General features: G+C 41.0%; 1 protein-coding gene across 1 annotated transcript in view; it reads right to left on the bottom strand.

Moving 5' to 3' along the window:
* The window catches only part of LOC132781310 (transcription elongation factor SPT5), a 45534-nt gene extending 24848 nt beyond the window's left edge, over window positions 1-20686 (bottom strand). The window contains exons 1-10 of the mRNA XM_067461068.1: window positions 20542-20686; window positions 15701-15800; window positions 12896-13055; window positions 12731-12796; window positions 6565-6634; window positions 5137-5205; window positions 4210-4275; window positions 2276-2306; window positions 2063-2131; window positions 210-461 (exon numbers count right to left, since the gene is read on the bottom strand). Coding sequence (XP_067317169.1) covers window positions 210-461; window positions 2063-2131; window positions 2276-2306; window positions 4210-4275; window positions 5137-5205; window positions 6565-6634; window positions 12731-12796; window positions 12896-13055; window positions 15701-15781 — 864 coding nt within the window. The 5' untranslated portion in view covers window positions 15782-15800; window positions 20542-20686. The remainder of the gene's footprint in view (window positions 1-209; window positions 462-2062; window positions 2132-2275; window positions 2307-4209; window positions 4276-5136; window positions 5206-6564; window positions 6635-12730; window positions 12797-12895; window positions 13056-15700; window positions 15801-20541) is intronic.
* Window positions 20687-22972: the final 2286 nt, after the last annotated feature.

A 22972-nucleotide genomic window follows, 5' to 3' on the forward strand; every position in this document is an offset into this window, starting at 1 on the left:
AGCATCAGGGAGGTGTCAGGATTACAGCAAATCCTAAAATCCATCCCTTGCAGACAGACATCTTTCAACCTCTATCCAATTCAACATAGCCTTCCATTTCTGTAGACGATCAAAGAATTCCTTGGTAACTCAGAGGTTCCACCCACTCCCCAAATTCCATAGCAAGGTTTGGGTGCTCCGCAATCCCGAAAGCAAATGCTTGAACGCACCTGAGCGATGTCATCCTTGTAGATGCCCCTCTTGAGCCGGACCCAGGATTTGGGCTTCAGGTTGGTCACCTCCTTCACCACCTTCAGGACATCCGTCATCTCCTTGATCGGCACCATCTGCTGGTTCCAGTAGCCCATCCGGAGGTTGCCCACCCCTTCGATAGCCTGCTTGACGTGCGTCTGCTTGTACGCCTCCACATAGATGTAGCCCTTCACATGTTCAGGAGCCACCACTGATTTGATCTGCAAAGGCTGCAGGCAAGGAGAGTTTGGCTGGTCACTATTAATTGCACACCAGTTACTCCCAAAGTAAGGCACTACAAAACTCAAAAATGGCAAAATATAATGTATACAGTTGACTGTCTGTATCTGTGGTGGGACTGGTTCCAGGGCTGTGCAAGGAGACAAGTAAGTGTGATGTACATAATAATAATAATAATAATAATAATAATAATAATAATAATAATAATAATCTTTATTTATACCCCGCCACCATCTCCCCAATGGGGACTCGGAGCAGCTTACATGGGGCCAAGCCCAGACAACTTATTACAGCAATAAAATCAAAGCATATACAACAGACAACAACATCATTATCAAAATGACATTAAAAAATAATAATAATAGTTAACCGTCTCTCTTAACAGTTCAAGAAAGATTACAAGAGACAAAACATATCGACATAAAATACATACAATAAAATAAATTAAAAAAAACACATCATTATAAAAATGTATCAGTTGTGTCTGGGATTTGGGGGGGGGTGAGGTTTAAATGTAATTTGAATTGCATTAATTGTATTTATATCTATCCATATTATTTTTTTCATGTTTTGCATTTAAACTCTTTAGGTTGTGTCATACTATTACGATCCGGCTTGAGTCCGGGGAAGAAAGGTGGGATATAAATCAATATAATAATAATAATAATAATAATAATAATAATAGGTATTGGACCAAGATAGGTATTGGACCAAGATTCTGAAATACCAAGGTTCAATTTCCTACTCAGCCATGGAAACTCATTGGGTGACCTTAGGCAAATCACAATCTTTCAGCCTGTGAAGGCAGCAATGATAAGAGGCCAGGCTTAGACAATCAAAAGGTCACCAGTTCAAGCCAGGGTCGGGGTGAGCACCCGCCATCAGCCCCAGCTCCCTACTTACCTAGTAGCTCAAAAACATAGGTAAGGCTTTAAGTGGGAAGGTAATAAAAAGGCGCTCACAAGGATAGGCTGGCAATTCAATTGGGAGGATGTCTAAGGACGACAAAGCTCCTCAGCATGGAGGATGGAGCGATAGCACCCCCCCCCCCCCCCGCCCCAGTCCGTGTCTGGAGTTGAGCACAGCCTCCATATACTGGAAATGGAAAAAAATAGCAAAAGCCTTTACTTCTGTTTATGTATTGCATTCCTTGTTAATTGTATAACGGCAATGAATGTTTGCCATACATAGATTCTATAATCCACCCTGAGTCCCCTTGGGGAGATAGAGCAGAATAATAATAATAATAATAATAATAATAATAATAATAACAACAATAATTTATCATCATCATCATTATGCCTCTTCTGATGATATCTTGGCCAAGAAAACCCAAGGACAGGGTCACCACAACTTAGGAGTTAACTTGAAAGCAAATAGCAAACTGAGGCTAGTCCTTGGTTTCCCTTCTAAGACAATTGTGTGTGCCAAAGGATTCACAGAATGGGAAGGGTTTGGTGCCACTAAGCCAAACAAGGACTTGTAGAACCTAGGAGGCTATAGATACAACACAACAATCTGGGACTCCTGCATTTCACCCAACCTCAACCTCACAGATACACCAAGGACTTGATCCTTCTCCTGCACTTACTGTGTCGGTGAACTGGTAGGCGATGAACTTCCTCATCAGGGCAATGGCTGTGGCCCGCTCTTCTCCAATCTGGAGGCAGGGAGAGGAGAAAACACACAAAAGCAACATTGGAATGAAAGGTGACACACAATAGAAAACTATTAGGCTGAAGCAGTCTTGTAAATGTAATGCCTAACAGAAATTCAGGCTCTGTGGAGTTAAGGTGGGCCTTACCTTACATTTCACAGTCCACAGATTGGGATCCCTGTGTGGAGAAAGACGAGATGTTATAGGAATAGTGTACAATGCCCAAACAGGTGTTGACTGTTCCACTCATTTTCCTTTCATTCTCAGCTAAACTGAACTGCTACAAACGGAGTTCAAAGTGAGCATGTACCGTATGTACTCAAGTATAAGGCAAGTTTTCAGCCCCTTTTTAAAGGCTGAAAAAGACCCCTCTGCTTATACTTATTTACCTTTCCAAATGTATCTCCCCTACAAACAGTCTAGGACTTTAAGATCACCCAGGGAGGTCCTGCTCCCAGTCCCACCGCCACTGCAGTCACGTTTGGTGGGGACAAGAGCCAGGGTCTTCTCCATGGTGGCCCCTTGTCTGTGGAACTCCCTCCCCAATGAGGTTAGATCTGTCCCCTCCCTCCTGACCTTCCGGAAGAAGCTTAAATCCTGGTTATGGGATCAGGTGTTCACAGAATAGTTAGTTTACTGGGAAAGACAAGATTTATTGGGCCAGACTTGGACTGCTTTGGATGACGATTTTAATTCTGGTGATTTTAATCTGGCGAGCAGATTCTTAATGTATATTTAGAATTACTTTAATTTTGTGGATGTATTTACTATGTATTTTATTTTATGTTTGGCATCAACCTCTGCAGAGGTGGAGAAGGATGGGGTATTAATGTTTTAAATAAAAAGAAATACTCGAGTCAAGGTTATTTATTATTTTACTTGGTTATTATTATTATTACATTTATTATTTTACTCTATTATTATTATTACATGTACATTTCACTCTATTATTATTTTATTACATTTATATTTCTCTATTTATTATTATTATTATTATTACATTTATTTTACTTGGTTATTATTATTTTATTACATTTATTACTCTATTATTATTACTATCACATTTATTATTTTTCTCTATTATTACTGTTATTATTACATTTCCATTATTTTACTCTATTATTATTATTTGTGCTACATTTATTATTTTATTCTTTTTATTATTATTGGAGAGAATAATGATTTAATCAGAGTTGGGACAGTCTTATTGTAAATTACATTTTTATGTAAATATTCAAAAACATTTAACCTACAGAAGCCTCAATTAATGTAATGTTTTGATATCTATTTATATTTTGAAATTTACCCATAGCTGTTGCATTTCCCATCCTCGGCTTATAATTGAGTCAATACTGTTTCCCAGTATTTTGTGGTAAAATTGGGTGCTTTGGCTAATATTCGGGTCAGCTTATACTCAAAGTATATATGATAGATGTAGCCTACATTCAGTTAACTTAGTGAGAGGGAGGATACTAAATCCAGTACATCACTCCCAGGGTATCCCTGCTTAAAAGGATACTTTTCTTTGTGTTCTTCATTATTCATAACTCTTGCCTCTTGTTGCCTGGCCACACCATTTTGGCTGTCCTCTGACATGCCTCAGCCAGACCTTTGAAAGGTGAAAATACTTAGCTGCATGTAACACCCCTATATCAGGGGTCCTCAAACTTTTTAAGGAGGGCCAGGTTACAGTTCCTTAAACTGTTTGAGGACTGGATTACAATTTGAAAAAAAACAAACATGAATGAATTCCAATGCACACTGCACATATCTTATTTGTAGTGCAAAAAAACACTTAAAAACAATACAATAATTAAAATGAACAACAGTTTTAACAAATATAAACTTATTAGTATTTCAGTGGGAAATGTGGGCCTGCTTTTGGCTGATGACATTAGATTGTTGTTGTTGTGTGCTTTCAAGTTGTTTCAGACTTAGGTTGACCCTGAGTGAGGGCCAGGTAAATGACCTTGAAGGGCTGTATCCAGCCCCTGGGCCTTAGTTTGAGGCTCCCTGCCCTATATCTCCACAAACATTTATCTTCTGGCAAAAACAAACCCCTGAAAATGCAAGGCTCTTACTTCACTCCAGGCAGCAACTGCTGTTGTGTGATGTCATCAGAGAGTTCGTCGGAGCCACCGTAAACACTGCAGAAACACAAAGAAAATGGTCTAAGCCAGTGGTTCTCAACCTTCCTAATGCCGCGACCCCTCACACTGTGGTGACCCCAACTATAAAATTATTATTATTGCTACTTCCTAATTGTAATTGTGTTACTGTTATGAATCATAATGTAAATATCTGAAATGCAGGATGTATTTTCATTCACTGGACGAAATGTGGCACAAATACCCAACAACAGCACTCCATGCTGTCATGTCAGCCACATGACCTTGGAGGCGTCTATGGACAACACCGGCTCTTTGGCCTAGAAATTGAGCACCAACTCCCACAATTGGACATGACTGGACTTAATGTCAGGGGAAAACCTTTATCTTACCTTACCCAATATACCCAAATTTGAACACTGGTGGGGTTAGAGGGAGAATTGATTATGTCATTTGGGAGTTGTAGTTGCTGGGATTTATAGTTCACTTACAATCAAAGAGCATTTTGAACTCCACCAATGATAGAATTTGACCAAACTTGGCACACAGAACTCGGAAAGGCGCGGGGGGCAGGCAGAAAGGCTATGCTCATGGCAAAGCCGTGAGTGCAGCCCTCTGCCTCCCCCCCCCCCCCCCGTGCCCTTCTGAACTGGGAAAGGCGCGGGGTGTGGGCAGCCCTCCCTTGCCCAAACGGCAAGGGTCGCCAGCCATTTTAGCAGGGGCAGGGTTAAGCAAGGCAGCTTCGCGACCCCCTGAAAATGGCCCAACGACCCCCCTGGGGGTCGCAACCCCCAGGTTGAGAACCGCTGGTCTAAGCAGTCTGTGATGGAGAACAAGGCTGGAAAGCTGACTGTCGGGACATTTAAGAAAATAACCACAAAAAAGACTTTGCAAACTCACGTTTCGCCCACTGAGGATTTGGCGTACTTCTTCATGTAATACTCGCCCAGTTCCTCTTCACGCTGGTCCCTGTGAAAATTGGAAGGTCACGAGATGAAGGAAACAGCAGCAGTAAGATCGTAAATGGTATTTGCTAGGTCAGAATATTTAGATATAATATTGGTCATTCTCCCGCAGCATTCTAAGAATTGAAGAGTTTTCAATATTTGATATGCTGTGTAAATATTAATTGCAAGCATCACGAGGAGCTACAAAATGGCTTAGGAAACTTGGTTCCCCAGTATGGTCTTTTGGGAGAACACTAGGATGGCAGAAGTTGGGGCTGACAGCAGAAGCTCACACCACTCCCCAGCATCCAAGAACCTGCAAACTGACCCATCTTTAATTTTCATTGCAAAAACTGTCACTCACACAAAAAAATAGGCTCTAATGAACTATTACAATGAACTAATACAATATTTCCTAACGTATATACAATATTCATATTTGGTTATGCCCTTCCCTCCTTCCACCCATCCCAATTTAGTGACTTTCCATCCCTTGGGTTGGAAACATTCATACAGAATTCCATTCTTCCTTCCTATTATATTGTTTTTCTATTCTTCCTTCTGGCCTGATAAATTCCCTACACAGATTTCAACTAGTTAAATTATGCAGCCTTCGATAAAAAAACTTTTACTTTTCTCTTCTTTTTTTACAAAGTTTAGAAATAGCTCTCAGTCCTTGATACAAGTTTGTTTTTGGGGTTTTTTTGCTTTTTCTTTGTCCATTTCTGCAATTTTAAAGAATTTAACCATACATTTATCTATTGTTGGGAGGTCCACCTTCAAAAAATTGTGCATACAATTATTATTTTTTGTTGTGTCAGGAGCGACTTGAGAAACTGCAAGTCGCTTCTGCTGTGAGAGAATTGGCCGTCTGCAAGGACATTGTCCAGGGGACGCCCGGATGTTTTGACGTTTTGCCATCCTTGTGGGAGGCTTCTCTCATGTCCCTGCATGAGGAGCTGGAGCTGATAGAGGGAACTCATCTGCGCTCTCCCCAGATTCGAACCTGCAACCTGTCGGTCTTCAGTCCTGCCGGCACAAGGGTTTAACCCACTGTGCCACCGGGTGCTCCATATGCAATATTATGTTGTAATGCAATACTTTGTCATTTAATTATTTTGTTTATTTGACATTCCCAATAAAAATAAATCTTGGATTTAGTGACATCGCGCTACCAGAACGCAATGTCGAATATATTGTCAAAGGCTTTCATGGCTGGAATCACTAGGTTCTTGTCCTAATTCCAACAGACCTCACTACCTCTGAGGATGCTTGCCATAGATGCAGGCGAAACGTCAGGAGAAATGCCTCTAGAACATGGCTCTATAGCCCGAAAAAACCCACAAGAACCTAGCAATGTCGAAGAGTTTTAACTCCTTACCTCCACAGGTTCTGTAGTCTCCGTGCTCCAGAGCGATCCTCGTCCAGAACCACATTGTCAATATTGGAGGCTAGGAGAAGAGACAGAGGTTGGCAACATGGGGGAGACAGGGGCAGAGCTGGCGGGTAAGGTGGGTCAATGAGCAGAGTGAGAAGGTTCAGAACTGCAAACAGCTTCTGGACCTAAAGCGTTTGCAACCTGGGAAACCCACTCGCTCTCTGATTGATTCTATTTCATTTGACAGTAAAGATCAGAGAAAAGAAGGGAACGAGAGAGAGAGGAGGAAAAGAGAGAGTCTTGTTGCCCTTGCTGTGCTTGAGCAAGTGCTCGAGCACCGCCTAAGATCTGCGAGAGCAGCTTTTTTCCGAATGAAGCAGAGAGTGTTTGAGGACTGGGACATCCATAGAGATACCAAGGGGCTTGTTACAAAGCTATTGTCCTCCCAACCCTGCTCTACACCTGCGAAACGTGGACTGTCTACAGATGTCACATGCAACTCCTGGAACGATTCCGTCAGCACTGCCTTCGGAAATTTTTGCAAATCTCTTGGAAAGAAAAGTGGACAACTGTTGCATTCTGGAAGACGCAAAGACCATCAGCACTGAAGCAATGGTCCTCCGCCATCAACTCCGCTGGACCAGCCACGTTGTCCAGATGCCTGACCACCGTCATAAAATCATAGAATCAAAGAGTTGGAAGAGACCTCATGGACCATCAAGTCCAACCCCCTGCCAAGAAGCAGGAATGTTGCATTCAAATCACCCCTGACAGAAGGCCATCCAGCCTCTGTTTAAAAGCTTCCAAAGGAGGAGCCTCCACCACACTCCGGGGCAGAGAGTTCCGCTGCTGAACAGTTCTCACGGTCAGGAAGTTCTTCCTCGTGTTCAGATGGAATCTCCTCTCTTGTAGTTTGAAGCCATTGTTCTGCGTCCTAGTCTCCAAGGAAGCAGAAAACAAGCTTGATCCCTCCTCCCTGTGGCTTCCTCTCACATATTTATACATTTATACTCTCAAAGCAGTTGATCTACTCCGAACTCAAGAACGGGAAAACGGAATGTTGATGGACAGGAAAAGAGATTGAAAGATGGGCTCAAAGCCAACTTTAAAAACAATGGCATAGACACAGAGAACTGGGAAGCCCTGGCCCTTGAGCACTCCAGCTGGAGGTAAGCTGTGACCAGCAGTGCTGCAGAATTTGAAGAGGCACGAATGGAGGGTGAAAGATAGAAACGTGCCAAAAGGAAGGCGCGTCAAGCCAACCCCGACCGAGACCGCCTTCCACCTAGAAACCAATGCCCCCACTGCGGGAGAAGATGCAGATCAAGAATAGGGCTCCACAGGCGCCTACGGACCCACCACACACTGCACATTGACCCTGGAGGACCATCCTACTTAGACATCGAGGGATCACCTAAGCAATTAAGTAAGTAAGCAAGCAAGCTTGAGCAAGTTACTTGCGGTCACAGCCTGTTCTGCACCATCTCTGTGCAGTGTATACTACAGTGGACTTCAGATAAAGAGATAAAGTGGGATTTCCCTCCATCTTGCTTGCCTTTTTCATCAGGAATTTTTCTTCCAACTGCCTTTTGGTTTTTTTCCCCTAGGAAAAAGACTCCATGGATTGGACTGTTGAATGGTTTTGATGATGAGCCATGAAGTTCTCACTCCTTTTATCACTCATGAGTCAAACCCAAGGCCTGCAGGGAAAATCTGGCCCTCCATGTCATATTATGTTCCTCTAAACTAAGAGGTCTCAAGGGAGAGTATATGTTTTTGGGCAACTGCAATTTCAACTTCAACTTTAAAGAAATATTTTACAACTCTGTTAGATAAGTACCGTATATACTCGAGTATAAGCCGACCCGAATATAAGCCGAGGCATCTAATTTTACCCCCAAAAACTAGGAAAACATATTGACTCAAGTATAAGCTGAGGGTGGGAAATGCAGCAGGTACTGGTCAATGTCAAAATGAAAATCGATACCAATAAAATTACATTAATTGAGGCATCGGTAGGTTCAATGTTTTTGGATAAACTGCAATTTACTGTATATACTCAAGTATAAGTCTAGTTTTTCAGCCCCTTTTTAGGATGAAAATGTCCCCCTCAGCTTATACTCGAGTCAAGGTTATTTATTATTTTACTCCGTTATTATTATTATTATCGTTTCATTTATTATTTTATTCTATTTATTATTATTACATTTATCATTTTACTCTATTATTATACATTTATTATTTTACTGTATAATTGTTATTGCTATATTCATTATTTTACTCTTTTTATTATTGTTGTTGTTATTACATTTATTATGTTACTCTCTTTATTATTATTGGAAGGATACGTAAGCACATTTACATTGAAGAAGGTAAACAATCATTTAATCAGAATTGGACAGTCTTATCTTAAATTACCATTTTTGCAAATATTCAAAAATATATAACATACTGATTCCTCAATTAATGTAATTTGATTGGTATCTATTTTTATTTTGCAGTTTACCAGTAGCTGTTGTATTTCCCACCCTCAGCTTATACTCGAGTAAATCTGTTTTCTCAATTTTTTGTGGTAAAATTAGGTGCCTCGGCTTATATTCGGGTCGGCTTATACTCGAGTATATACGGTAAGATAAGACTGTCCAACTGATGAAACCATTATTTTAATCTTCTTCAATGTAAATGTGCTTACGTATCCTTGCAATAATAATAAAGAGAATAAGATGAATGTAATAATTTATTAACAAAACAAATTATTATATTTATTATTATTATTATTGATTAAAATAATGGAAATGTAGTAATAAGAGTTATAATAGAGTAAAATAATTAATGTAAATAATTAATGTAATAACAATAATAAAGTACAATAATAAATGTAATAATACTAATAGAGTAAAATTATAAATGTAATAATAATAATAATAATAACAACAGAGTAAAATAATAAATAACCTTGACTTGAGTATAAGCCGAGGGGGACTTTTTCAGCATTAAAAAAGAGCTGAAAATCTAGGCTTATACTTGAGTATATACAGTATATGTTTGTTTGGTTTTTTTGTGCAGTGGCATGTCTTTGTCCCTGCCAGTTCAAAGACATGGTTTATCAGTTTAACAGCCAAGTTACCTGTGTGCCATTACATGAATGTTTGTGAAAATCACTTTTTCCAAGGTTTGACTTCCAACAAGGTCATGCCTTTCCTTGACTAGTGGTTTTCAAAAGGTGGTCTCCAGATGTTCATGGAGATTCATTTTTGCCAAAAGGATATGACATAATTTTTTCTCCTTTTCAAAAAATTTATGAGTGCCATTTTTCAAAAAACTTGGTAAAAACCAAAGAGAACCAACCATGATGTAAGAAAATAATAGTTGTCCTAGTAGGAAAGATTGATTCCACAACCTCTGCTATAATGAGCCCTCCTCCGCAAAAAAAATGGCTTCTTCTTTATCTCACTCGAGATTTAATTAATTTTAATCAGTTTTTTTACATGTAGCCTGCCCATTGTCCCTGTGACTGTGTTTACTGTAATTTCATACCGTTATATTTTCACATGTTTTATGTAATTATGAAGTTATTGTTTGCTGTCTGCGTTTTTGGGTTGCGTTTTCGGTTTTACGCTGATGTAATTTGTGTTTGGGCTTCGCCTCATGTAAGCCGCACCGAGTCCCCATTGGGGAGATGGTGGCAGGGTACAAATTATTATTATTATTATTATTATTATTATTATTATTATTATTATTCTCTGTCCATGGATTCAATGCACCTTTGAAAGCAACCATAAGGTGGATGTGGTCCTTGATGGAAATGAGTCTGACACCCCCCGACTCATCAGAAGGGCACTGGCTTGACAGATCACTAACTCAACGAAATCTAAGAGTGCTGCTAATAGCAACAACCTTCACAGATCATTTTCCAAATACTTGAGGCAACCAAGCAGAGTTGTTGAGTACCGCACCACCTTTCATTCCCTGCCAGACCCCTATCCAAAGAGACAACCCACCCCCTCAGGTGAAAGAAAGCAGAGAAAAAGTGAAGCCGGTGAAGAGGAAAGGAGCTGGAATGGAGAGGAGAAAAACCAAAACCTGTCTTACCTTCAATCTCTTCTGCTCATGAAGAAGTGGTGGTGGGAGGGCGGACAGTATGAGCCAAATAATACCATCAAAACCAACCACAGGGTGGGGGTGAATGGGGAACAGAAAAGCGGAAGGAACAAAATTAAGATGTGGCACAAACCAAGCAAAAGCGAATGAAATGCACAAAAACTTAAAAAGGAGAAGCCACCAGGCCAGGAGGGAGGGAGGACTGTCCTAGCAACAGGTGGGCCAGCTGGTCATAAGCTGTTCCCTCCCTTTCTTTTCCTCTCTGACTGCTCCAATAGCGCCCTTATCCATCCATGATTTCAGAAAATTGTCCCAATCCACACTTCTTATTAGAAAAAAATGTGATTGAAAAGTTTAACCTGAAATTTCTCTAATTTCTTTCATTTTTTAAAAAACTACATTTATACAGTTGTTGAAGGCTTTCATGAGTTGCTGTGAATTTTCCAGGCTTTCAGTCCATGTTCCAGAAGCATTCTCTCCTGACGTTTTGCCCACATCTATGGCAGGCATCCTCAGAGGTTGCGAGATCTGTTGGAAACTGGGCAAGTGAGATTTATATATCTGTGGAATAATGTCCAGGGTGCAAGAAAGAATTCTTGTCTGCTTGAGGCAGATGTGAATGTTGCAATTAGTTACTTTGATTAGCATTTAATGGCCTTGCAGCTTCAAAGCCAGGCTGATTGCTGCCTGGGGGGATCCTTTGTTTGGAGGTGTTAGCTGGCAAACACAGCATTGCCCAAAAACGAATAAAGGAACATGAAGGCACTGCAGACTAATTCAACCAGAGAAGTCAGCCACAGCAAAGCACCCGATGAACCAATTTATTTAGGTAGGGTAGGTAAAGGTTTTCCCCTGACATGAAGCCCAGTCGTGTCCAGATCCATCATTGTTTTCCACAGTGCTCTCTGGATATAGGTGAACTACAACTCCAAAACTCAAGGTCAATGTCCACCAAACCCTTCCAGTATTTTCTCCTGGTCGTGGGAGTTCTGTGTGCCAAGTTTGGTTCAATTCCATCATTGGTGGAGTTCAGAATGCTCTTTGATTGTAGCTGAACTATAAATCCCAGCAACTACAACTCCCACAGGACAAAATCAATCCCCCCCAATCCCACCAGTATTCAAATTTGGGCGTATCAGGTATTTGTGCCCAGTTTGGTCCAGTGAATGGAAATACTTCCTGCATACTAGATATTTACATTACTATTCAGAACAGCAGCAAAATGACAGTTATGGTTGGGGGTCACTATAACACGAGGAAGTGTATTAAGGGGTCGTGGCATTAGGAAAGCTGAGAACCACTGCTCTACAAGCTAGCTGGCACCCCCCCCCCCCCCCCCGATGTGCGATGGGAAGTTGCTGCTAAATGTGAGAGAAATAAGGTTGAACACTGCGAAAGCCACCCACTATATGTCTACCAGCCTCCTCCCACTAGACTCAAATCAAGGGAAAGTGATTGTGGAGCAGAACAGACAACTCTGCATCTGTATGCTTGTCCATTGTGCCCTGCCTCATGTACAGAGGAGGAATTGTTGGAGGCTACAGACAATGCCTTGCTGTCGCCCGTTGTTGGTCAAAAGATATTTAGCCGCCTGCACACCTTCTATTTTTATCAGTTTTATACTAATTTATGCAATGCTTTTGATACAAAATAAATAAATTCCACAGATATATAACCTCCACTTGCCTAGTTTCCAACAGACCTCTCAACCTCTAAGGATACCTGCCACAGATGTGGGCAAAACGACAGGAGAGAATACTTCTTGAACATGGCCATGCAGCCCAGAAAACTCAGAGCAACCCTAAGTTTATAGACTTCAAGAGACAAGTGATTTCCTGATTTTCAACCTGGAATGAGAGAACTATCCTGAATATAGAAAGTTCTTCAAAGGAGATGCTATCTCTAACTTTGATGGAGAAAACAAATACTTGAGGACTCAAAACCAACCAGAAAATGTCTACCTCATCAATAGGAGGATCTTTGCTGAAGAATTCTGTGGGACTTTAATGCTTGCCTTGTCCTGCATCCCGTTACATCCAGAGTGTTGGACAAGAAGAGCTTGCCTTACCTTTCTCCAGAATGTCCTCAGCGCCATCTTCCCACTGATCTTCATCTTCATACTCATCATCCACATCTGGAGAAAAGAGAAAGGGAATCCCCTACATGGTAAGCAACGTCCAGTCCCAACGAGACAGAGAAAAATGGATGGCTGGGTGAAAGTGGGGCTTTTTACCAGCTTCATCCAAAATAAAGCCTCCATGTCTCGGCTTCTTTGCAGGCCGGTCATCATCTTCTTCCTCCTCTTCATCATATTCTTCTTCTTCTTCCTCCTCCTCCTCTTCCTCTACTTCTTCCTTTTCGCTGCCGACGGCACTGGCGCGCTCTTCTTCTGCCTGCATGTTTATTAAAAGACACTGTCTGCCTTTGGAAAAACCTCACTCTCTGTATCTCCGGTTTGCTTTCATAAATGAACATGGAATTTTAAAAAATTCTTTGGGGAGGTGGGCTTCATTGTCATACAGTTCAGTCAATTTTCATTTTCAGAAGATTACCATATAAGCCAAGTTTTTAGCTCTTTTTTAGGCTGAAAATGCCCCTCTTGGCTTATACTCGAGTCAAAGTTATTTATTATTTTTCTGTTATTATTATTATTGCTTTTATTACATTTATTATTTTACTCTATTATTATGTTTACATTAATTTTAATAGTCAATGCAATGTTCTCTATGTTTTAATATGCATTTAATTTTAATTTTTTTAACTTAAGTATATTTTAATAATGTTTGTTGTTCAAAGGCATAGAATACTTGCTATATGTAAAGATGCCTTGAGTCCCCTTCAGGGTAGAGAAAGGCAGGATACAAATAGAATAAATAAATAATTTTACTCTATTATTATTGTTGTTATTATTACATTTACATTTTCCTCTGTTACTATTATTTTATGATTTAATTATATTTATTATCTTACTTTATTATTGTTGTCATAATAATAATAAATAATGGGGACGAGAGACAGGGCCTTCTCAGTAGTGGCCCCTTGGTTGTGGAACTCCTTCTCTAGAGACATCAGATCAGCCCACTCCCTACTAGCCTTCAGGAAGAAAGTCAAAACCTGGCTTTGGGAGCAGGCTTTCGAAAATAAGGGTAATGCAGTATACCGAATATAGAATTATGTGCAATCTGACCTTGGAATGGCCTTAGACCTTGAACTCTGGATGGCGTGTTTTTAACTTAGAATGCATTTTAAACTATTTCTATGTGAATGTGTTGTTTTGAGGCATTGTGTAAGCTGCCTTGAGTCCCTCTGCTGGGGTAGAGAAAGGTGGGGAATATTTATTTATTTATTTATTTCATTTATATACCGCTTTTCTCAGCCCCCAGGCAACTCAAAACGGTTAACAACAGCAAAATTCAATGCAAAACATTATAAAACGATTATGGGACAGTTAAAACAATAGCATCATCAACAATTAAAACATCAATATAACAATCATTAGCGTCTCATCAGTAAAATCAGAATCTAATCTCATCATCCGTTAATCCGTGTTCCTATATTCATTACACTGCTTAATCTAATGCTTGTTCGAACAGCCAGGTCTTCACTTTCCTCCGAAACGCCAATAGGGATGGGGCCGATCTGATATCTATAGGAAGGGCGTTATATGGCAAATAAATAAATAATATTGCATTTATTATTTTACTCTATTATTACTGTTATAATTACATTTCCATTATTTTACTCTATTATTATTATTACATTTATTATTTTACTCTATTATTATCTGAAAAATACATAAACACATTTACATTGAAGAAGGTTAGAATAATGGTTTAATCAGAGTTGGGCAGTCTTCTCTTAAATTACAGTTTTATGTAAATTTTCAAAAACATTGAACCTACTGATGCCTCAATTAATCTAATTTTATTGGTATCTATTTTTATTTTGAAATTTACCAGTAGTTGCCGAATTTCCCACCCTCGGCTTATACTCGAATCAATACGTTTTCACAGCTTTTTGTGGTAAAATTAGATGCCTCAGCTTATATTCGGGTTGGCTTATACTCTAGTATATACGGTAACTTAATTTTCTTTATTTGATAGTCTTTTTTTTTAAGGAGAACATTTATGAATAACTTACCAATAAACATTTATGAATAACTTACCAATAATCCACTGTTTTTAATGATTTTATCAATTAATTGTTAGATAGTGTTTGGTTTAAAATCACCATTGTTGTGAGCCTTTGGCTGCATCTACAATACAACATTAATGCAATTTGACACCACTGTAACTGCTTGGGCTCAATGATACGGCATCTTGGGAGTTGTAGATTGGCAAGTTATTTTGCTTTCTATACATCCACACTTTATGTTTAGGTTTTATACTTACTGTATATACTCGAGTATAAGCCTAGTTTTTCAGCCCTTTTTTAGGCTGAAAAAGTCCCCCTCGGCTTATACTTGAGTCAAGGTTATTTATTATTTTATTCTGTTGTTGTTGTTATTATTATTATTATTACTACTACTATTATTATATTTATTATTTTACTCTATTCATTATTACTAAATTTATCATTTTACTTTATTATTATTATTTATTTTATTGTTGTTATTATTACACTTTTACATTTGTTTTACTCTATTATTATTGCATTTATTATTTTACTCTATAACTGGAAGAACATTTACATTGAAGAAGGTGAGAATAATGGTTTAATCAGAGTTGGACAGTCTTATCTTATATTACAATTCTATGTAAATATTAAAAAACATTTAATCTGCTGATGCCTCAATTAATGTAATTGTATTGGTATCTATGTTTATTTTGAAAGTGACCAGTAGCTGCTGCATTTCCCACCCTCGGCTTATACTCAAGTCAATACATTTTCCCAGTATTTTTATGGTAAAATTAGGGGTCTCAGCTTATATTCAAGTATATACGGTAATTGCTTTTCGCACTGTTCACCACTTTGAGTCTCTGTTAAGAGAAAAAAGAGCATACAAATAATAATAACAATTAATAACAATAAGCCTCACCTCATTCTCCTCTACCTCTTCGGGTTCACTGCTATGTTCGCTCTCATCTTCAGAGAAGTTGCTGTCCTCACTGTCAGACATTTTGGCAATATTCCTCTATCTGTTTGAGAAGGAAATAAAGTCTTTTTAAAATAAAAAAGACAAATATTATTTAAACAGCTCAGTATAAATTTGGAATAATGGTACAGGACTTCACCCTCTCCATTCTTATGTCAATTACTAATAATATTAAAGCATAATGGTATAGTATAGTATCTATATAAATAGAAACGTAATGTTTGTTTGTGGGATTAACAGAACTCAAAAACTATTGGACAAATTGACACCAAATTTGGACACAAGATACCTAACAACCCAATGTATGTCCTTCACTCAAGAAATTGAATGTGTCATTTGGGAGTTGTAGTTGCTGGGATTTATAGTACACCTAAAATCAAAGAGAATTCTGAACTCCACCAATGATGGAATTGAACCAATCTTGGGACACAGAACTCCCATGACCAACAGAAAATACTGGAAGGGTCTAGCGGGCATTGACCATGAGTTTGGGAGTTGTAGTTCACCTACATCCAGAGAGCACTTTGGACTCAAACAATGAAGGATCTGTAACAATCTTCGCATGGGTCCTCAATTTGCCCAAATGTGAATACTGGTGGAGTTTGGGGGGAAATAGACCCTGACATTTGGCAGTTGTAGTTTCTGGGATTTATAGTTCACCTACAATCAAAGAACATGCTGAACCCCACCAACAACAGAATTGGGGCAAACCTCCCACACAGAACCCCCATACTTAAGGTCATCCAGTCCAACTCCCTTCACCAGGGCAAGAAAATGTAATGAAAGCCCTCCTGACAAAGAGCCATCCAGCCATAGATATAGATAGATATATATGATTCACATACACATACACACACAGACATAGTTTCATCGATTTGAAAGGGACCCCTAAGGAAGGACTATTATATGTCGCATGTTCCAGAGTAGGCAAACCAATCAATCTCCACATCAACACTGACATAGAAACAACAAAAAATACTGTTTATCCACAAGCATAAAGGAATTACATATATTAGAAACCATTACTTTATTTTCCAGATCACCAGACTGGGCCACAGCAACGCAGGGCAGGGGCATATATTACTTGTATGCTGCTCTGAGCCCCTTCGGGGTGAGAAGGGCAGCATATAAATGCCGTAAATAAAATAAATAAATAAAGTATTATTATTATTATTGCCAGGGATACTTTGATGGTGCTTTTCCTGCATGGCAGAAGGGGGCTGGACTCGACAGCCTTTAGAGGTCTCTTCCAACTCTATTATCCTATGATTCTATGGTTGGCCTGGAAGGGGAAAAGGGCCTCTGAAAACTCCCTGGAAGCTGTAACACCAGGCAAGGGCAATTGTGGTTGGTGTTGCCGAAGGCTTTCATGGCCGGAATCATGTAAACCAGATCAACAAATGGTTCATACCATTTACAGAAAACCCACACACACAGATATCTACATAAAAACTCCAAGCATCACCCAAGTCTAAAAAGAAGCACCATGAAAGCCTTGGCAGACCGTGCAAAAAGAATCTCGGAACCCCACCTCCTCCAAGATGAACTGAACCACCTCAACTGGGCTCTACAGGACAGTGGAGACTCCACCTCAGGCATCAGAAGAGCTGCAAGATCAAGAACAAGCCACGAGAGTCAAGACAAAGATCCACCTAGAGGAAAAGTGTTCTTGCCATACATCAAGGGAACCACTGACCACACAGGGAAGCTGATGAGGAAACACAAACTATCTACAGACCCACCAAGAAAATCCAACAAATGCTACGTTCAGCAAAGGACAAGAGGGATCCTCTCACGTCTGCAGGAGTCTACCGTGTACCATGCAGCTGTGGACAAGTCTACATAGGGACCACCAAACGCAGCAGCATTGCCCAAACATGAATCAAGGAACATGAAAGACACCGCAGACTACTTCAACCAGAGAAGTTAGCCATAGCAGAGCACCTGATGAACCAACCTGGACACAGCATACTATTTGAGAAGACAGAAATGATGGACCACACCAACAACCACCATGTCAGACTACACAGAGAAGCCATTGAAATCCACAAGCATGTGGACAACTTCAACAGAAAGGAGGAAACCATGAAAATGAACAAAATCTGGCTACCAGTATTTAAAAAACTCTAAAATTACAACAGCAAAACAACAGAGCGGAAACAAACAAGGACATCTAATCACCTCTCAACAACAATAATAATAATAATACTTTATTTATACCCTGCTACTGTTTCCCCAGGGGACTCGGTGCAGCTTACATGAGGCCGAGCCCAAAATAAAACAATACAAATAATAACAATAACAATACAAGCATTTTAAAAACAACAAAAAAAATAAAACAGTAACATAAGCATTATCAATAGGACAACACACTTTAAAATCTATGGGTAGGCCAAATGTAATTAAAATTTAAAAGATTAAAAAATAATGCTGGACATGGGCAAAAATGATGTGGCGGTTTGTGGGAACATACGAGCAGACCTAAAAACAATATAAAGTGCTTTGGAGGACAAAGTGCTATGGGATCATTATTCTGGGAAGGCACACTGGAACAACTATGTCTTCAAGCTCCTCTTAAAGACTGCTAAAGTTGGGGCATGCCTGATGACCTTAGGGAGTGAGTTCCAGAGTTGAGGGGCCACCACCGAAAAGGCCCTCTCTCTCGTCCCCACCGATCGCGCTTGCGATACAGGTGGGAGCGTGAGCAGGGCTCAAATGCTAATCAAGGTAGTCAGTTGAAACATTCACACCTAGCTCCAACAGACAACAGTTCTTTGTCCCACCCTGGTCATTCCATGGATATATAAACCCCTTTTTCCTAGTTTCAACAGACCTCACTACCTCTGAGGATGCTTGCCAAAGATGCAGGCGAAACGTCAGGGGAGCATGCCTCTAGAACATGGCTATGTAGCCCGAAAAAACCTACAACAACCCACTCCTCCTGAAGACGCAGGTTCACAGCTTGGGTGTGATCTTGGACTCGTTGCTGAGCCTGGAACCCCAGGTTTCAGCGGTGACCACGGGAGCATTCACACAGTTAAAACTTGTGCGCCAGCTGCGCCTGTAACTTGGGAAGTCTGACTTTGCCACGGTAGTCCACGCTCTGGTTACATCCCGTATAGACTACTGCAACGCTCTCTACGTGGGGTTGCCTTTGAAGACTGCTCGGAAGCTTCAAATGGTCAGGTTGCTAACGGGAGCGGCACTCAGGGAGCATACTACTCCTCTGTTGCGCCAGCTCCACTGGCTGCCAGTTTTGCTACCGGGCACAATTACAAGTGCTTGTGTTAGCCTATAAAGCCCTAAACGGTTCTGGCCCTACTTACCTCTCCGAATGCATCTCCTCCTATGAACCGAATAAGACACTAAGATTATGTGGGGAGGTCCTGCTCTCTGTCCTGCCTGCATCACAGGCACGCTTGGCGGGGACGAGAGACAGGGTCTTCTCAGTGGTGGCCCCTCGGCTGTGGAATGCCCTGCCTGCAGATATCAGATCAGCCCACTCCCTGCTGGCGTTTCGGAGGAAAGTGAAGACCTGGCTGTTCGAACAAGCATTTGACTAAGCAGTGTAATTGAACATAGGAATATGGAATAATGGATGATGAGACTGGATTCTAATTTTACTGTTGAGGCGCTAATGATTGTTATATGGATGTTTAATGATTTATGTTACAATTGTTTTTAATTGCTCTATACTTGTCTCCTGGTGTTTTGTATCGATATTGTTCACTGCTTTGAGTCGCCTGAGGGCTGAGAAAAGTAAATATTGTAAATAAATTGTGTTAGGAATTGTGGGAGTTGAAGTTTAAAAACACCTGGAGGTCTCAGGTTGGCCCATGCCTGCGTTCATAGAATCATAGAATCAAAGAGTTGGAAGAGACCTCATGGGCCATCCAGTCCAACCCCATTCTGCCAAGAAGCAAGAATATTGCATTCAAAACACCCCTGACAGATGGCCATCCAGCCTCTGTTTAAAAGCTTCCAAAGAAGGAGCCTCCACCACACTCCGGGGCAGAGAGTTCCACTGCTGAACGGCTCTCACAGTCAGGAAGTTCTTCCTCATGTTCAGATGGAATCTCCTCTCTTGTAGTTTGAAGCCATTCTTCCACTGCATCTGAGTCTCCAGGGAAGCAGAAAACAAGCTTGCTCCCTCCTCCTCCCTGTGGCTTCCTCTCACATATTTATACACGGCTCTCATCATGTCTCCTCTCAGCCTTCTCTTCTTCAGGCTAAACATGCCCAGCTCCTTAAACCGCTCCTCATAGGGCTTGTTCTCCAGACCCTTGATCATTTTAGTCGCCCTCTTCTGGACACATTCCAGCTTGTCAATATCTCTCTTGAATTGTGGTGCCCAGAATTGGACACAATATTCCAGGTGTGGTCTAACCAAAGTGGAATAGAGCATGGGGAGCATTACTTCCCTATATCTAGACACTAGGCTCCTATTGATGCAGGCCAAAATCCCATTGGCTTTTTTTGCCGCCACATCACATTGTTGGCTCATGTTTCACTTGTTGTCCACGAGCATTGTCCCCCATTCTGTATCGTTACATTTCTACGAGTCACAGCCTCAAGGAAAACCCTCATGACTTCCACCCCCGCCTCAAAAGGAACCCAAGGCCCCAAATCAATGGATAATACACAGCCCCGCCATCGCCTTGATGCTAACTCCAAATACGGAAGGCCTGGCTAGGACGCAACGGAGCCTAGCTAGGCCCCAAAGCCTTCCCGAGGTTCCAGCGAGGCTTGGAGGCCTACAAGGCCTGAAGGGGAAACCAACCGACCTCCTTCTCCTCCTCCTCCTCCTTCCGCCTGCAAGCAACGCCTCTGTTCCCGGTCCCGGCCTTTCAACTCGGCGAAAACACCACACAGACACAAATCCCTCCTTCCTCGCCTCAGGAAGGGTCAAATCCCGCCCGCTCTCGCGAGAAGTGCGAGCCGGAAGGAGCTAGGATTGGACAACTCTCCTCATCGCGTGACGCGGCGCTACGGAAGCCGAGAAGGAAGTGGGATTTGGATCTCTGACGTCAGACGAGACGTCAGCCCTGCTCGGATTGATCGGTTTGGGATGATGAAAGGCCCAAGTTCTGACTCTTCAAGGACTACAACTCCCAGAATCCCCAACCAGTGGAAGTGGTGTGCTGAGTGGGGTTTTTGGGAGTTGTAGTCCAAAAAAGGAACTTTTTGATCAGTATCTAACTACAACTCCCAGAATTCCCAACCAGTGGAAGTGGTGTGCTGAGTGGGGATTTTGGGGGTTGTAGTCCAAAAAAGGAACTTTTTGATCAGTATCTAACTACAACTCCCAGAATCCCCAACCAGTGGAAGTGGTGTGCTGAGTGGGGATTTTGGGGGTTGTAGTCCAAAAAAGGAACTTTTTGATCAGTATCTAACTACAACTCCCAGAATCCCCAACCAGTGGAAGTGGTGTGCTGATTTTGGGAGTTGTAGTCCAAAAAAGGAACTTTTTGATCAAGCTCTGAATATGGCTGCCTTATTACTTGGGGATTTTGGGAGTTGTAGTCCAAAAAATGAACTTTTTGATCAGTGTCTAAATATGATTGCTCTGCTAATTGGGAACCATGGGTATTGCAGTCCAGAAAAGGAACTTTTGATCAGTGTCTGGATGTGGCTGTCTTATTACTTGGGGATTTTGGGAGTTGTAGTCCAAAAGAGGAACTTTTTGATCAGTGTCTAAATATGATTGCTCTGCTAATTGGGAACCATGGGCATTGCACAGTCCAAAAAAGGAACTTTTGATCAGTGCCTGGATGTGGCTGGCTTTGCAGTTGGGGATTTTGGGAGTTGTAGTCCAAAAAAGGAACTTTTCATCAGGCTCTGAATGTGACTACACTGCTCCTTGCAGTCCAAAAAAAAGAGAACTTTTTTGATCAAGCTCTGAATGTGGCTGTCTTGTTATTTGGGAGTTTTGGGATTTGTAGTCCAAAAAAGGAACTTTTTGATCAGTGTCTAAATATGATTGCTCTGCTAATTGGGGACCATGGGCATTGCAGTCCAAAAAAGAAACTTTGATCAGTGAATGAATGTGGCTGTCTTATTACTTGGGGATTTTGGGAGTTGTAGTCCAAAAGGGATTTATTTTTTCGAAATCAGGCTCTGAACGTGGTTGTCCTGTTAATTAGGGACCATAGGAATTGTCCAAAAAAGGAACTTTTGATCACTGCCTGAATGTGGCTGTGTTATTTGGGAATTTTGGGAGTTGTGGTCCAAAAACGAAAGTGTGAGGATAAGGAAAGGAAGAAAGAAGGGGTCAATTAAGAGGGAAATGAGAGAGAAAAAGAGAAGGAGAATGAAGAGAAAGGTAAGGGGAAAGTTTGAGGGGAAGGAAGGGAAGAATAGAAGAAAGGGATAAAGGAAGGGAAGGTGGTGAGGGAAGAGGAAGGAAAGAGGGAAGTATGAGGGGAAGAAAGGAAAGGGAAGGGTGAGGGAAATGAGATAAAGAAAGGAAAAGGAAGAGAAAGGAAAGAGAGAAAGTATGAGGAAAAGGGGGAAAGAGAAAGGGAAGAAAGAAGAGAGAGAAAGGAGATAAAAGAAGGAAAGAGGAAGAGAAAAGAAAGGGGGAAAGTACAAGGGGAAGGAAGAATGGAAGAAAGACAGGATGAAGGAAGGGAAGGAGATAAGGGAAGAGGAAGGAAAGGAAAGGGAGAAAGTATGAGAAAAAGGGGGGAAGAAAAAGGGGAAAAAGAAGGTTTCCAAGGGAAGGAGAGAGGGTAAGGAGATTAAGAAGGTAAAAAGAAAGGCAGAGAAAGGAAAGGAGAAGTATGAGAAAAAGGGGGGAAGAAAAAGGGGAAAAAGAAGGTTTCAATTAGGAGGGAAAGGAGATAAAAGAAGAGGAAGGACGACAAAGGAAAGGGGGGAAAGTACAACTGGAAGGAAGAAGGGATGAAGGAAGAATCATAGAATCAAAGAGTTGGAAGAGACCTCCTGGGCCATCCAGTCCAACCCCATTCTGCCAAGAAGCAGGAATATTGCATTCAAATCACCCCTGACAGATGGCCATCCAGCGTCTGTTTAAAAGCTTCCAAAAAAGAAGCCTCCACCACACTCCGGGGCAGAGAGTTCCACTGCTGAACAGCTCTCACAGTCAGGAAGTTCTTCCTCATGTTCAGATGGAATCTGAAGGGATGAAGGAAGGGAATCAGATAAAGGAAGAGGAAGGAAAGGAAAGGGAAGGCAGAGAAAGGAAAGGGGAAG

This window comes from Anolis sagrei, chromosome X (genome assembly GCF_037176765.1).
Source record: "Anolis sagrei isolate rAnoSag1 chromosome X, rAnoSag1.mat, whole genome shotgun sequence".
NCBI classification, from domain to species: domain Eukaryota; kingdom Metazoa; phylum Chordata; class Lepidosauria; order Squamata; family Dactyloidae; genus Anolis; species Anolis sagrei.